General features: G+C 42.6%; 1 protein-coding gene across 1 annotated transcript in view; it reads right to left on the reverse strand.

Annotated features, from left to right (window-relative positions):
- Positions 1-1,245: 1,245 nt before the first annotated feature.
- The window catches only part of orc3 (origin recognition complex, subunit 3), a 30,437-nt gene continuing 14,323 nt past the window's right edge, over positions 1,246-17,359 (reverse strand). Inside the window, exons 10-20 of the mRNA XM_034017374.3 lie at positions 15,866-15,999; positions 15,292-15,355; positions 12,302-12,418; positions 11,851-11,930; positions 10,728-10,855; positions 10,241-10,338; positions 7,861-7,955; positions 7,117-7,258; positions 5,570-5,686; positions 4,839-4,918; positions 1,246-2,096 (exon numbers count right to left, since the gene is read on the reverse strand). Of these exons, the coding sequence (XP_033873265.3) occupies positions 1,991-2,096; positions 4,839-4,918; positions 5,570-5,686; positions 7,117-7,258; positions 7,861-7,955; positions 10,241-10,338; positions 10,728-10,855; positions 11,851-11,930; positions 12,302-12,418; positions 15,292-15,355; positions 15,866-15,999 (1,161 nt within the window). The 3' untranslated portion in view covers positions 1,246-1,990. The remainder of the gene's footprint in view (positions 2,097-4,838; positions 4,919-5,569; positions 5,687-7,116; positions 7,259-7,860; positions 7,956-10,240; positions 10,339-10,727; positions 10,856-11,850; positions 11,931-12,301; positions 12,419-15,291; positions 15,356-15,865; positions 16,000-17,359) is intronic.

The raw sequence follows: 17,359 nt of genomic DNA on the forward strand, positions 1-17,359 counted from the left end.
GCACTACATGTGCTTGATGGGATTGCATTTTGACATTGCTAGTTGGTGATTTGATAATTTAAATGTTATACAAATGTATCCACTTTAAATGTTATGTTCTCAAATAATATTCAACTCCACATCAAGTAATTCATGTTGTTGTAGCAGCTATAATTTATGCTACATTTTGTTCAACATTGTGTGACCCCTGGGAACTGTGCAGACTTGGATCAAAGGATGAATGCCAAGGCGGCCTGGATTTTCTCCAAAATAATAGTGATGAAAAATAGTCTGGAAATTCCAGAGTAGTACAAAGTGAGGCTTTAGGTACTACCATTACATTTACATGGGTGAAAGTTTTCTGTCTGTAGAAATAAATTCTCATGAAAAACTGTAAAATGTTTTCGCACGTACTTAAGAACATAAGAAAGTTTACAAACGAGAGGAGGCTGTTCGGCCCATCTTGCTCGTTTGGTTTTTTAGTAGCTTATTGATCACAGAATCTCATCAAGCAGCTTCTTGAAGGATCCCAGGGTGTCAGCTTCAACAACATTACAGGGGAGTTGGTCCAGACCCTCACAATTCTCTCTGTAAAAAAAGTGCCTCCTATTTTCTGTTCTGAATGCCCCTTTATCTGATCTCCATTTGTGACCCCTGGTCCTTGTTTATTTTTTCAGGTCAAAAAAGTCCCCTGGGTCGACATTGTCAATACCTTTTAGGATTTTGAATGCTTGAATCAGCTTGCCGCATAATATTCTTTGTTCAAGACCGAATAGATTCAATTCTTTTAGCCTGTCTGCATATGACATGCCTTATAAACTCAGAATAATTCTGGTCGCTCTTCTTGGCACTCTTTCTAGAGCAGCAATATCCTTTTTGTAACAAGTTTTAACATTACTTCCCTCGATTTAAATTCAACACTTTTCACAATATATTAAAAAAAGCAGGCATACGTTTAAATAGGTTACTTTTGATAACTTTGCGTACAGATTGTTGGAATATTCAGATTTTAGTTTTCATCAATACTGTGGGCCTGCCAGCAACTCCATGCCAGTTGACGAGTTTTACTGTGTCTTCAACAAATAGCATGATTGGTGATACCTAGTCTCTAAACAAATACATTCAAATCATCGCTAAGCTGACATATTCACCCCACAGAATCACAAGGGTAGGTCTGGTATTTGCTATCATCAGATACACACCCTGTTTAGTCACAAAACCAAATCTCATAAAAATGATTAAACATACTTTGACCAATAAAGCTGGTAAAATGTAAAAAATGGTATTTATGGCAGTTATAGAAGGAGACCGATGACTTTTTTTGAGCCCACAGAAAGTCAATATTACAAAGAAATGTGGCTATAAACACAGTACATCCGTATCTATAAGCTATCAAAATCCAGCTGTGCTAGAATTTCTCCAGACACTCTTGTTTTTCACTGTATGAAATGCTTTAGAAAATGTTAAATTGTATTTAAATACATTTCTGAGTTTGACATAATCTAACCGTACAGGAAATGACTGAAATATGTTTGGGGTCTTCAGTGTTAGATTCAGTATCATACATAGAAAACAATAACCCTGAACACTTTTCTGGGGAATGCTCAAGCTTCCCACATAAAAATAAGAGAAAGCTATGTGCCATTCTCCAATCAATTATTCATACACAAGTCTCTAGATTTCATACTGCATTGTACACGTCTGCAAAGACCTGTTGAGAACGATTCATGACTGGAGACAAAGGTGATACTGACTTCTTGGTTGTCTAATTTTATTTTTAGTAGCACTGTAAATCTTATGATTTATTAGTCATGGACGAATATGCAGACCATAATACATTAGTACCATTTTAAAATTGACAGTTTGTAAAACAAACACAAAAGAAGCAAACAAAGGCATTTGTACTAGTAGGACAGAAAAGTATCAAAATACACAATGCATCTTTTTTTTGGTGTGTGTGTTTTGGTCTTTCACAGCGTCGTTCTTCTCGAGTTTGCTGCGGTAGTAACGCTCAGCAGCCTCCCCAGGTCAGGCGAGCCACGTGGTCAGTCTTCTGTTTGGTTGGTTTTATGAAGCCCAGAAACTCCAGCTCTGAAACGGCTCTAATAAAACGAGCACTGTAATCGTTAAGGAAGCTGCAGTCTGAAGAGAATCCACAAGAAACAAGAACAAAGCATCCCCGGGGAACATGGTGTAAAATAGATGTGTGGAAAAAAGACTGTACTTGTCAGAAAGACTAACACAAAGCAGCTGTGTGGCACCTGTAAAGATAGTGTCTGAAAGTGTACAGCCAGGCAGCTGTGTAGCACCTGTAAAGACAGTGTCTGAAAGTGTACAGCCAGGCAGCTGTGTGGCACCTGTAAAGACAGTGTCAAAGTGTACAGGCAGGCAGCTGTGTGGCACCTGTAAAGACAGTGTCTGAAAGTGTACAGCCAGGCAGCTGTGTGGCACCTGTAAAGACAGTGTCTGAAAGTGTACAGCAGGGCAGCTGTGTGGCACCTGTAAAGACAGTGTCTGAAAGTGTACAGCCAGGAAGCTGTGTGGCACCTGTAAAGACAGTGTCTGAAAGTGTACAGCCAGGCAGCTGTGTGGCACCTGTAAAGACAGTGTCTGAAAGTGTACAGCCAGGCAGCTGTGTGGCACCTGTAAAGACAGTGTCTGAAAGTGTACAGCCAGGCAGCTGTGTGGCACCTGTAAAGACAGTGGTTAAAACTGTTAACTGTTAATGGCAGAGTTCAGTGTCATGCTTACCAACACATTTAGCAAAGTGTTTATATAACCCTGCAAATACAGGTAAGTGGCAATGCAGCAGCAGCTTTGTAAAATGAGACTTTCTTGGATGTTACCAATGATCAAAGTCAACCTGGAGAATCATAGAATACAGTAGTGTACAACGTGTGAAGCCAATATCTCAAAAGTATTAGGTCTTTGTAATACAAAACCAAACAAAACAAAACAGACTGTCCACAATATGACAGCCATCTTGGGTCGCAGAAATATGAAGCCAGCATCTCACTTGATTCCTAAAGTTAGTAGTTAGAACAGCAAATTAAAGTTACAAAAATAACACATTTAAAAGTAGTCTCAGGTTTCCCAGTGCAGCCAGGGCACGTTCAGTAGACCGAGCCCAGTTCTCTGCACAAATAACTAATCTGAAAAGAGTGCAGTTTTTTATTTTTTTTATTTATTTTTTATTTTTTTAACTTGTCATTGCCAATTATTTTCTCCCCAATTTGGAATGGCCAATTATTTTTAGGCTCAGCTCACCGCTACCACCCCTGCGCTGACTCGGGAGGGCGAAGACGAACACACGCTGTCCTCCGAAGCGTGTGCCGTCAGCTGACCGCTTTTTTTCACACTGCGGACTCACCATGCAGCCACCCCAAGAACTACAGCGTTGGAGGACAACGCAGCTCTCGGGCAGCTTACAGGCAAGCCCGCAGGCGCCCGGCCAGACTACAGGGGTCGCTGGTGCGCGGTGAGCCGAGGACACCCTGGCCGACCTAGCCCTCCCTCCCCCCCCAGGGCAGCGCGCCACTCGTGAGCCCCTAAAAGAGTGCAGTCTTAACTGGGTGAGACAGTCTACTGCAATTCACCTTTACTTTGATTCTGACCATAGTTAATAATTGCATGCGAGGACCTGCGGCCTTCATTACCCTCATGTGGTCTTTTTGAGGAAATTACTGGCAAACTTGCTGTGTGGGTGGAGTGATCCTGAATGCTGACAGCACTACAGCAAAGTGATTTTAATACAAATCCTACTGAAAAACCTGTCCACGTATGCACCATGAAAATGAGTAGATTTTTGTAGACAGGCAGGAAACCTCAGTTTTAAGTCAGTATAAAGTTTGCTTAAAAAAAGTAATTAAAAAAAGAGGGCTATAAGAAGCAATGCTGAATAACGCACAGGACAGCTGTAAAGTTGTCAAACTAAAAACCCTGATACAACCTGCTCCACAAACGCCTCCCTGCGGGGAATAATCATCACAGATCCCTTTTAAGCCATTTCAACACATTGCTGTCAAGAGGAGCACAAAGCCACAGCACTATGCCAAAAGCCCATCATCCTCACACAGCACATACTGTTCTGGGAAGAGAATGCATGTCTGTCTCATGAATATGAATGCGTCTTTTCAACAGTATGTACAGAATGGGAAATGCTTGTGAAAAGCACATTAATCACTGACACGTATGGAGTAGTCCATGCAAGCAAGCAGCCACTAAACAGAACCCTGCTCTGTAATTGATTACACTTGACAGACGAGCGGGAGCATGGATGGTAATAATGAGGATTCTGCCACTGGTACTGAAAATCCAGCTTCCTCAGCCCCACTTAACTCCATTAAGCCTCCATCTGACAAGTTTGTGCCCTGATATTTAAAAAGTGACAGAGTTTCTTCATTGCATTATTGTACTGTGCTTTCATGGCATGATTTTATAACAGTAATCAAGAGTGAACTGCATTAGCCCAGCTAGAAGCCAGCAAGCCGCAATACAAAGAGGCATACCTTTTCCGTTTCGTTTCTTTGTTACAGATTTCAATAGGTAACATGCACATACTGAGGTTTCCTTTATGAAGAAAGGTGAAAGCCCAGGGTTTACAAAGACTCCCTTTGTAATGCTCACATGACACAGCACTGAGCTACACGGCAGAAATCTTGTCCATAAAGCATTTGGATTATCTCATGATACTGTTCCCGAATCAGTCTCATGAATCCGGATGCTAAAACTCTTGGTGTTTCAAGTACTGCATTCTTACCAAGACATGAATGTGCAACATGGGTATTTTTATTTTCTCTCCTGGGATTAAAATTAGACCCCCCCACCCTTCCAGACATTTCTTTTGCCTCAAAGGATACTGTTTCACATCATCTAATTGGGCAGCAGCAGCCGAATCAGGGTCCTTGCCTTCAGCAGCAGCAACAACAGTAGCATAGGCCTGAACACACACACACACATGAGGGTATGTGAAAACACCAGCAGCAGACTATAGAAGTGTTAAGAGACTACACAGATTATATACTTAGATAGTCATTTTAATAGCTGCTTCCTTTCCTGATCTCTCAGACAGATACAGACAGGAGAATAACTTCTAGGCTACACACCCTTCACAATAACATTATTATTAGTTGTTGTATTGTTATTACTTCTTTTTTTTAAATCCTGCGAGCAGGCTTATCAAACGATCACAAAAAACACTCATGCATGCTGATCGGGAGTCCAGTTTCTTCTTGTTACAAACTGAAATGTTTTTTGTGTGTATTTCAGTGCAGCCATACCTATGGCATATCCAAATCCCAGGAAAGATAGTCCATTAATTGCAAACAGATCATATGAGGATCAGGATGACTGTAAGTAACAGTGTAGGTAACAGTGCTAACATTCATGTCTAACTTGGGACATACTGAGCAATGCTGAGATTTGCATCATTAAATACTGAGGCCCACGTTCGTTTTTCCCTGACGGAGGTTTGAACTGTTTTCATTAGGATATATGTATTACCATATCTATAGGCCTTTAGTTAGTGAGAGTATGCTATAGAAATACGTTTTTTCTTTTTTGTTTTAATGATACGCCCCTAACTGCTTACCTCCAGCCAGTCATACAGGTTGATCAGCCTCCCACACTCCAGGTGCAGCTTATAGACAATGCAGATATCTGGAGCTGCATTTGAAATGGCCCCTCCTTCACTCTTCAGTGCTTCACTCTGTGACCAAAGTCAAATTGGAAGAAGCTAAAACATGTATTTTGTTTACCGTCTTACTGACTAACTAATCAGTCTGTGTGCTGTTTTGAAAAGCGCTCTCCTCCATTTCACATGCCAATACACTGTCCTGTCTCATAAATTCTACTGTGCTGAAACAGGCCTTTCATCTCTTATCAAGTGTGCTGTAACAGGATTCTTTGGGCTTGGTAAAACTATTCAACTACTCTGTGCGCACCTGTGTACCCCAGAGGAACAAAGCACATTGTTCACATGTCCAATGCACGCTGACACAATTTGCATTCGATATTTCTGTTTATCAGAAACCTCACAACTTTCATCTATCAACCAGGAAGCTTCATTCCAGGCCCTGTCACATGGTAGATGATTGTGGAACATTGAGAAATCGTTTCTGTTTTTAATAAACTCAAGTAAATGAAAGGTCTGTGGCGCGCCGTGTCATGACATGGGCATCTAGCAGACAGCAAAACCCTGGAATCACTACTCCATAATCTAAATTATAATTCGTTATGATGTAGGGCTACCAGATTTACAGAGTGAAAAACCAGGACATTTTTAGATCAGCTATTACCATTTAAGCATGTGATAGATATCTAACTTAAAAGGCAAACTTGGTTGGTGGCACTTGCAAGATAAAATAAAAAAAACTAGACATGGTCTAGGAAGTTAAACAGAAGATTAATTATTAAAACTCAATCAAAAAGATTGTTAATTTTATTTTTAAATGGCGCCAACACAACCTAATAAATCACTGTTAACTTGCTTAGCACACCGATAGTTTTGTACTTTAAAGAAAAAGAAAATTAAAAAGGAAATTAAGGCTGAAAACTGACAATCCCAGTTTTCCTGGACATCTGGTAACCCTATTATTATGAGTCATGTTTGATGAAATGTTTCTCATATTTTTTTGGTACCAGTACTGTATATTGGTCCTTCCAGTCCTCTCAAAATGTTTGCATCATGACCTCTAATTTCCAAGCTTATGTTTTACTGCTAGATGTAAAAACTGACAGCAAATTATGTCAATAAGCCAATTCGGGTCTGTAGCTTTGCTTGTGTAAGCAGTATGTGTTTTTAACTCTGAAAGTCTGCTCTGCCCCTCAGTAAATTGTTATGTGAGTGAAGCAGCTCAGACATGCCTAAAACAGCACACTTACTAATTCCAGCAGTTAATAACTACATAACATTTTCAGACAGGCATCCTTCAAGTGGTTTCCATTTCAAACCAGAATCCGCCATCAAGTCAAGATTCTGGAAGCAGACATTTCTTTCATTGTGGCCCCTGTGTTAGTCATGTGCAGTGCGCTTTATTTACAAGACCACGAGCACTGCCTGAGGAAGTCCTTGGAGGCCCACCAAGACTAACCTTAAATAAATTGGTCTCACATAATGCCTAAATTGTAATGTGTTACCTGGAGGTAGCAGTAGGGGTTGTTGAGGGCGGTCTGGATGGCAGTGCGTGGCGCAGCGTTTAAGTGTCTGCGCAGGGTCCCGGCTGAACTGTAATAGAACACCTCATGCAGGGGCTGTGACTCAGGAGGCAGGAGATGCTTCCTTAGAGAACACGAAACAAAAAGGAAGCTATGCAGCCCTCACAATCACACAAGATCGTTCAATAATACAGAAAGACTGTCCAGATCACCGGCCAGAAATCAAACAATCAGAGAAATGAAATAATTCACACATTTATAAATAAGCATTTCGTTTTTATAGCTTGTGTGTGAAATGGGAGGCATCTTGGAACAGGCAGCTCACAGACACAATGGAAGGGACCAGCTTGCAGCTCTGAGCACTCCTCAATCAGTAATACTTCAAGCAGACAATGCCAATTGTGCTACATGTATGCAACCTGGGCTCAGGGATGGTAATGAGACTCTTGCACAGCAGTTTCACCCGTTTTACTAGGATCCTGATTAGCCACAGAGTATGGGTAACAGGCTCAGGTGCGTCGTATTGAACTCATATTAAAACCAGGAATGTTTCAAACTCTATGCAATGGGAGTCTCATTTCCATCCCTGCAGTCTACTGTCCACTAGGGGTTAAGTTGAGAGACAACCAGACTCATTTAACAGGCGGATCTTACCCAGGTCTATACTGAGCCACCTATTCACAGAGTTTAATGACATGCATGAAATATTCTGCGTGGCTGACTTACTTGACAATGCTGTCAATACAATCCAGGACGGCAAGCCTCAGCAGCTCAAACTTGCTCAGTTTTTTGGTTCTTCTGGACTCTCTCTCCAACAAAGACTAAAAGCAAGTAAGTTTGTTTGTAAAGTGCATTGGTTTTAACATAAATAGGGAGCATATTGTTAATTCACTGGAGCCAGTAAAAAGGGCACTGTGCTTCAGTTCTGTATGCAACACACTGTATCCAACGCTGCACATAAAAAAAGATCTAAAGCAAAAACAGCAGACAGAAACATGTGGCAAGGGCCAGGGAGCCTGGAAACAAGTGACCCTTTGTGTTCTCTGCAATGCCAGCACACCTCATCTCCTCTTCCCTCAGCCGTTCCCACACACTGCTGTATCCTTGACAACCTAGCCCTGCATGGAACTGCCGTCTTGTTTGTGTCACCCAGTATCATTTTCTTTCTGGCCTCTATTTTGTAGACGTCTTTATCCTGTAGCCAAGATATTTGTAACTGTTTTCAATCACAATCTTGTCCTGCATTCTTTGCCACCCCTGGTTTCCTCCAATGGCCCAGCAGCGAGGCTTGTCCTGCAAAGAGTCTGTGCTAACCAGGCAGATAACTGTTGTCTCCATGGCAATGCTTAGCTTCTCTCTGTCTCCCACTCCCCACAGACAGCTGCTGAGCATAATATCTTCCCTGCATGTCTCATCTACTTGATCTGCTGTTCAATATACTTTGTCCTTGTGAACTGGTCAAGAGGATTTTGACACTAGATAAAACTGCTGCCTAATGTGATGCGTTCATCAACAGACAGAAAGACTGACCTCTGATACTTCATGTCTTCATTCATAAAAATACTTAGCAGTCCAAAAGTTTGTCAAAAGATGTTACTCGTTTATTTCAGTATCGCTACATATCAAATGATTACTTTATATGGGCAGGGATGCTTGACACACTATTGCCATTGAACGATGAAAGATATGTCACAAAGCACTTCAGTTATTGTCAAATGCACATTACCATGTCCTAGAAAACAACTGTACAGTATTTTGCATTAAAGGGCCATAAAGGTCCACCCAATGCATTTCATTTTTAAAAGCTGGAGCCTTAACCTCTAACACAGAATCCTGACCCCTGCTTGTGCCTATCATTATGGATGGTCCCTTAACCACATACTCATCTATGTATTGTGGTTTCTGCATGCATCTGCTCACTGGATAGCACCTTTGCTCATTCACTTGTGCACATGCACCGATGTGCACACACACACACACACATATATATAAATACATACACATGCATGCACGCACGCACGCACGCACGCAGACAGACAGACAGACGCACGCACGGTTGATAAGGCAGGATTGACTGTCAAGGTGCAAAATCGCACAGTAAAGCAAAGCAGTGAACCCCACACATTCACTGTATGTAAAGGTGGTTGCACATCAGTGCTTTCTCAAAGATTCAGATGCAGCATTTATCCTGTGCAGTGACGTGAACATGATGCAAGTATGTGTACAAGAAACCCTGTTTTAGATATAGGGGAGCTATGGAACAACATTGCTCAGAGTATATGGACAATTGATAAAAATGTTTCCATGCAAGCAATACAGATATCTGTGTCACTACTGATACTGTAAATATTTGTGTAGTGAATTTAGCACTCAAGACGTGTGTTTACTGTACTTAAAGATTTTTTTTTTTTTTTTTCTTTTCTTTTTTTAAAATTTAGTCGTCGCCAATTTTTTATTTTTTTTACCCCGGTTTTTCTCCCCAATTTAGTATGCCCAATTATTATCTGTATCCTCGGCTCACCGCTCGCAACCCCCCCCCGCCGACTCGGGAAACGGCGGCTGGAGCACGCGTCCTCCGAAACGTGCTCCTGCCAAGCCGTCATTTTTCGCACTGCAGATCCACAGCAATGCCGCCAGACCTATAGTGCCGGAGGACAACACAGATCTGGCGGCTCCACTGCAGAACCACAGACGCCCTATCAGCCACAGGGGTCGCTGATGCGCGGTGAGCCGTGGATTCCCCTGCCGACCTAAGCCCTCCCTACCCGGGCAGCGCTCAGCCAATTGTGCGCCGCCTCCTAGGAACTCCCGGTCACAGTCGGCTGTGACATAGCCTGGATTTGAACCTGCGATCTCCAGACTATAGGGCACATCCGCGCGGAGCGCCTTTACTGGATGCGCCACTCGGGAGCCCCTACTGTACTTAAGATTAATGAGTAAGGGAATCATTGTATAAAAAGTAGGTTCAGATTGCTCACCACCACAGGGGAATTTCTGTTAAGTCTTAAAACTCCTTGTTTTACCAAAAATAAAACCCTGAATTGTAGATTTGTTTTACACACGTTATAAGTTCACGCTACATTATGTGACTCGTCATCAACATTACCTTCTGAAGTTGAAACAGATCAGTCTTCTTCTGCAGACCTTTCTGTGGTGGGAGCTCTTCCTCTCCCTCCTGCCCCATCTCAACCACAGCAGAGCACCCTGAAGAGACACAGAAGAAGCACAGCGCTTCAATTTAAGATGCACAACATGTTCGAAAAGAACAAATTGGTTTAAAATGTGTGTCTTAAATTGGAAGAAATCCAGTAATTCAGAAGGGCAGGTCCCTGGTCTCAGATACACAATTACATTTACCATACTAAAATATGAATTATTAGAAGATCAGCATGGAAAAGCAAACAATATCAAACTAGTTCATTTTATGTTATGCTTCATCAATAACTTATCTGTAAGACTTGATCATAAAACCCTCAGATAAAACTATAAGAAACCAAGTCTAGAAGATCAACATTTCGGCTAAAAACGTCTTCAGTGTGAACACATGCGACCGTCTACTTTGCTCTTTCAATAGTTTGACTTAAATAACTTACTGTCCAGCAGCTCAAATCTTTCAATGAACTCTTCCAGTTTTTCTACAGCATCGCCCAGCTTCTTGGCACATTTTAAAATCTCAGTACATGTGCGCAAGGCTGCCACCAGTTCATCTTTGGCCAGCATCCTGAAAGACAGAATCATGTAAAATGAAGGTCTTTGTATCTGCTGAAGGAAAGACATCCCTGTCACAATGTGACATTTCCACATGGCAACATCTTATTTAGTATGCAATGTATTCAAATGTATGTGGTGAGAAGGCTTGTCAATCTGCTATAAGAGGTGTGAGAGTTGTGAGCACCTCTTCAGCACCAGGGTATGCAGTGAGAGTGCAGGACTGTCACTGACTCTGCACTCATCACAATGGCTGCCTTGACCAGCTGGTCCATCAAGATGCCTCCGTGGAGGTCCTGGAACAGCAACATTGGTAGAAACCCATCCCTGGGAATCACAACTCCGCTGATGTGTACAACATACAGTGAGGAGCATCAGGAGGAGCTACTGTACTGCAGCCCCAATCACAGACACCTTCAACACTGCACAAGACACAGTGCTTCACACTTGTCCAGTCAGTGGAGGTGTTTACAGAGAACTAGCGTTGTACAAATGCCTCCAGTATATATATATATATATATATATATATATATATATATATATATATATATATTTTTTTTTTAGCAGACGCCCTTATCCAGGGCGACTTACAATTGTTACAAGATATCACATTATTTGTACACACAATTACCCATTTATACAGTTGGGTTATTACTGGAGCAATCTAGGTAAAGTACCTTGCTCAAGGGTACAGCAGCAGTGTCCCCCGCCTGGGATTGAACCCACGACCCTCCGGTCAACAGTCCAGAGCCATAACCACTACTCCAGACTGCTGCCCCATTTAGATGGGGATATTTAGATCCGTCTCCTGTCTGGTAAAGCAAGTCCTTTTGCCGAACACTTGTTTAAGAGTTTAAGAAGTGGAGGCACTCTGCGAAGTGCCTAGTGGTCAGGGCTGGGGTCAATTCCAATGCCATTTCTTTAAATTCTTTTAAAGGAATTGGAATGGATTAAAAGGGAATGTAGATTAAAAAAAGACAAAATTGACCCCAATATGCACACAATTACCTCAGTAACTGAAATGCAGATTCATACTCTTCAGTTTCCCACACGTTCTTCTCCAGGCAAATCCCGTGCAGCTCCCTGATCTAAGAACGAAGAAGAGGCCGTGTTACTGTAGCTTAGAGAAAGACCTCAACGAAGTGCCCAATACTGTACATCCTCTTTCACAATGAGGACTGGTTAGAGAATCAGGTAAACATGCAGCAATCTCATCTACATTACCTATAGCAGTGTGGCGTGCAGCAATCTCATCTACATTACCTATAGCAGTGTGGCGTGCAGCAATCTCATCTACATTATCTATAGCAGTGTGGTGTGCAGCAATCTCATCTTTATTACCTATAGCAATGTGGCGTGCAGCAATCTTGTCTAGGATTACCCATGGGAATGTGGCGGGTGGGAGATATGTGCAGGAAGATAGGCACACTGAGCCTCATTGCAAGACCGGATCGCTCACCTGTTTGCCCAGGGGATACTTGGGAAGGGAAGACGTCAGTGCATGTAGGCATCTCAGAACAGGATAGTAGTTTTTGTGGTAAGCGTGAAGCTCTTTCAGCAAACTCTGGGTCACGTCCTGCAGCAATAGGCAAAACAAAAGCTTTTAAATGCTGGTGGCTGCGTATGACAAATACACTTCATTTGCACTAACACCTAACCCAACACTCACATACTTTACTACCTTGGTCACAAGCTAGCAACACTGGACAAGACTTTCCACAAGAACATTTAGCTGCATAGATTCTGGGAGGACTCTGGGAACTTATATTGGTTAATACTTTTGCACATATGTTTCTGGGGCCCCTGATTCTGCAATCATTTGCTCTTTTGCTTAGGCGTGTTAGGTGTGTGTATACAAGAAAACCCCTATGTTTACTAGGTGATCATATACAAGAAAACCCCTATGTTTACTAGGTGATCATATACAAGAAAACCCCTATGTTTACAAGGTGATCATATACAAGAAAACCTCTATGTTTACAAGGTGATCATATACAAGAAAACCTCTATGTTTACTAGGTGATCATATACAAGAAAACCCCTATGTTTACTAGGTGATCATATACAAGAAAACCCCTATGTTTACTAGGTGATCATATACAAGAAAACCTCTATGTTTACTAGGTGATCATATACAAGAAAACCCCTATGTTTACAAGGTGATCATATACAAGAAAACCTCTATGTTTACAAGGTGATCATATACAAGAAAACCTCTATGTTTACTAGGTGATCATATACAAGAAAACCCCTATGTTTACTAGGTGATCATATACAAGAAAACCCCTATGTTTACTAGGTGATCATATACAAGAAAACCTCTATGTTTACTAGGTGATCATATACAAGAAAACCCCTATGTTTACAAGGTGATCATATACAAGAAAACCTCTATGTTTACAAGGTGATCATATACAAGAAAACCTCTATGTTTACTAGGTGATCATATACAAGAAAACCCCTATGTTTACTAGGTGATCATATACAAGAAAACCCCTATGTTTACTAGGTGATCATATACAAGAAAACCTCTATGTTTACTAGGTGATCATATACAAGAAAACCCCTATGTTTACTAGGTGATCATATACAAGAAAACCCCTATGTTTACTAGGTGATCATATACAAGAAAACCCCTATGTTTACAAGGTGATCATATACAAGAAAACCTCTATGTTTACTAGGTGATCATATACAAGAAAACCCCTATGTTTACTAGGTGATCATATACAAGAAAACCCCTATGTTTACTAGGTGATCATATACAAGAAAACCCCTATGTTTACAAGGTGATCATATACAAGAAAACCCCTATGTTTACAAGGTGATCATATACAAGAAAACCCCTATGTTTACTAGGTGATCATATACAAGAAAACCCCTATGTTTACTAGGTGATCATATACAAGAAAACCCCTATGTTTACAAGGTGATCATATACAAGAAAACCTCTATGTTTACTAGGTGATCATATACAAGAAAACCCCTATGTTTACTAGGTGATCATATACAAGAAAACCTCTATGTTTACTAGGTGATCATATACAAGAAAACCCCTATGTTTACTAGGTGATCATATACAAGAAAACCCCTATGTTTACTAGGTGATCATATACAAGAAAACCTCTATGTTTACTAGGTGATCATATACAAGAAAACCCCTATGTTTACTAGGTGATCATATACAAGAAAACCCCTATGTTTACTAGGTGATCATATACAAGAAAACCCCTATGTTTACTAGGTGATCATATACAAGAAAACCTCTATGTTTACTAGGTGATCATATACAAGAAAACCCCTATGTTTACTAGGTGATCATATACAAGAAAACCCCTATGTTTACTAGGTGATCATATACAAGAAAACCCCTATGTTTACTAGGTGATCATATACAAGAAAACCCCTATGTTTACTAGGTGATCATATACAAGAAAACCCCTATGTTTACTAGGTGATCATATACAAGAAAACCCCTATGTTTACTAGGTGATCATATACAAGAAAACCTCTATGTTTACTAGGTGATCATATACAAGAAAACCTCTATGTTTACAAGGTGATCATATACAAGAAAACCCCTATGTTTACTAGGTGATCATATACAAGAAAACCCCTATGTTTACTAGGTGATCATATACAAGAAAACCCCTATGTTTACTAGGTGATCATATACAAGAAAACCCCTATGTTTACTAGGTGATCATATACAAGAAAACCCCTATGTTTACTAGGTGATCATATACAAGAAAACCTCTATGTTTACTAGGTGATCATATACAAGAAAACCCCTATGTTTACTAGGTGATCATATACAAGAAAACCCCTATGTTTACTAGGTGATCATATACAAGAAAACCCCTATGTTTACTAGGTGATCATATACAAGAAAACCCCTATGTTTACTAGGTGATCATATACAAGAAAACCCCTATGTTTACTAGGTGATCATATACAAGAAAACCCCTATGTTTACTAGGTGATCATATACAAGAAAACCCCTATGTTTACTAGGTGATCATATACAAGAAAACCCCTATGTTTACAAGGTGATCATATACAAGAAAACCTCTATGTTTACTAGGTGATCATATACAAGAAAACCCCTATGTTTACTAGGTGATCATATACAAGAAAACCTCTATGTTTACTAGGTGATCATATACAAGAAAACCCCTATGTTTACTAGGTGATCATATACAAGAAAACCCCTATGTTTACTAGGTGATCATATACAAGAAAACCTCTATGTTTACAAGGTGATCATATACAAGAAAACCCCTATGTTTACAAGGTGATCATATACAAGAAAACCTCTATGTTTACTAGGTGATCATATACAAGAAAACCTCTATGTTTACTAGGTGATCATATACAAGAAAACCCCTATGTTTACTAGGTCATCATCTGCTACTGAAAATGTGGACATATTGCTATCTGTTCCATCACCTTTACACGTTTATCACAGGTCAGCAGCTGAACTTGGATTTCTGGCTCCTGCTTCTCAACATACCTGACAAAAAAGGAAAAAAGTAAAACACAAAGAAATAGGAATAGGAATGACTCTTCCCTAATTCACAATGGTGAGCCAGTATATACAGAACAAAGGATGGAGAAAAACTGCTGCGGCCAACTACAGGTCTAAACTTGACAGGGTTTCTTAGACAGATACTCTAACATCGTTGATGCCTTTTACACTGCTGAAGGCATTAGCCAAAACTTTTGCCTACTGGGCATTAGGGTGCCCTCATGACTAATACAAGAAAAAAATTTAATCTTTATTCATGCTGTGTATTTTTTAGTATTCTCCCATTACGCAACTGTTTATAGTACTGGCGTCTTCAATAAGCTTATTTTTCTGGAATTACACAAATATCTATGGAATGGATGTTACCATATTTTTTTTCAATATTCTTACATTAACAGCATTACATAAATATCTAACAGTAGGGCCAGGCTTCACTGGTCCTAGTCACGAGGTGAATCCAAATTAAGCAAGGGTGGGCTGTGTGCTCTTGCGTACCTCATGAAGGATGGAAGCTGCCGGATGTTTTCGCAGTCCTCGTGGCTCAGCTCCTTTGCGCGGGACCTGGCCTCTTGTTTGTCACAGCACAGCATGCTGAGAGGCTGGCTGTAGAAGTGATCCAGCAGAGACAGCTGCAGAAAGAACAAACCCACCGCAGACAAGCACACAGTCAGGGGCTGAGCCGACCCTTCACAGCACACCCACCGCAGACATGCACACAGTCAGCCGACCCTTCACAGCACACCCACCGCAGACACGCACACAGTCAGGGGCTGAGCCGAGCCTTCACAGCACACCCAGCGCAGACACGCACACAGTCAGGGGCTGAGCCGAGCCTTCACAGCATACCCACCGCAGACACGCACACAGTCAGGGGCTGAGCCGACCCTTCACAGCACACCCAGCGCAGACACGCACACAGTCAGGGGCTGAGCCGAGCCTTCACAGCACACCCACCGCAGACACGCACACAGTCAGGGGCTGAGCCGAGCCTTCACAGCATACCCACCGCAGACACGCACACAGTCAGGGGCTGAGCCGACCCTTCACACCCACCGCAGACACGCACACGGTCAGGGGCTGAGCCGACCCTTCACAGCACACCCACCGCAGACACGCACACAGTCAGGGGCTGAGCCGAGCCTTCACAGCATACCCACCGCAGACACGCACACAGTCAGGGGCTGAGCCGACCCTTCACACCCACCGCAGACACGCACACGGTCAGGGGCTGAGCCGACCCTTCACAGCACACCCACCGCAGACACGCACACAGTCAGGGGCTGAGCCGACCCTTCACAGCACACCCACCGCAGACACGCACACAGTCAGGGGCTGAGCCGACCCTTCACAGCACACCCACCGCAGACACGCACACAGTCAGGGGCTGAGCCGACCCTTCACAGCACACCCACCGCAGACACGCACACAGTCAGGGGCTGAGCCGAGCCTTCACAGCATACCCACAGTCAGGGGCTGAGCCGACCCTTCACACCCACCGCAGACACGCACACGGTCAGGGGCTGAGCCGACCCTTCACAGCACACCCACCGCAGACACGCACACAGTCAGGGGCTGAGCCGACCCTTCACAGCACACCCACCGCAGACACGCACACAGTCAGGGGCTGAGCCGACCCTTCACAGCACACCCACCGCAGACACGCACACAGTCAGGGGCTGAGCCGACCCTTCACAGCACACCCACCGCAGACACGCACACAGTCAGGGGCTGAGCCGAGCCTTCACAGCATACCCACCGCAGACACGCACACAGTCAGGGGCTGAGCCGACCCTTCACACCCACCGCAGACACGCACACGGTCAGGGGCTGAGCCGACCCTTCACAGCACACCCACCGCAGACACGCACACAGTCAGGGGCTGAGCCGACCCTTCACAGCACACCCACCGCAGACACGCACACAGTCAGGGGCTGAGCCGACCCTTCACAGCACACCCACCGCAGACACGCACACAGTCAGGGGCTGAGC

The sequence above is a fragment of the Acipenser ruthenus genome, chromosome 6 (assembly GCF_902713425.1).
Source record: "Acipenser ruthenus chromosome 6, fAciRut3.2 maternal haplotype, whole genome shotgun sequence".
Lineage (NCBI taxonomy): Eukaryota > Metazoa > Chordata > Actinopteri > Acipenseriformes > Acipenseridae > Acipenser > Acipenser ruthenus.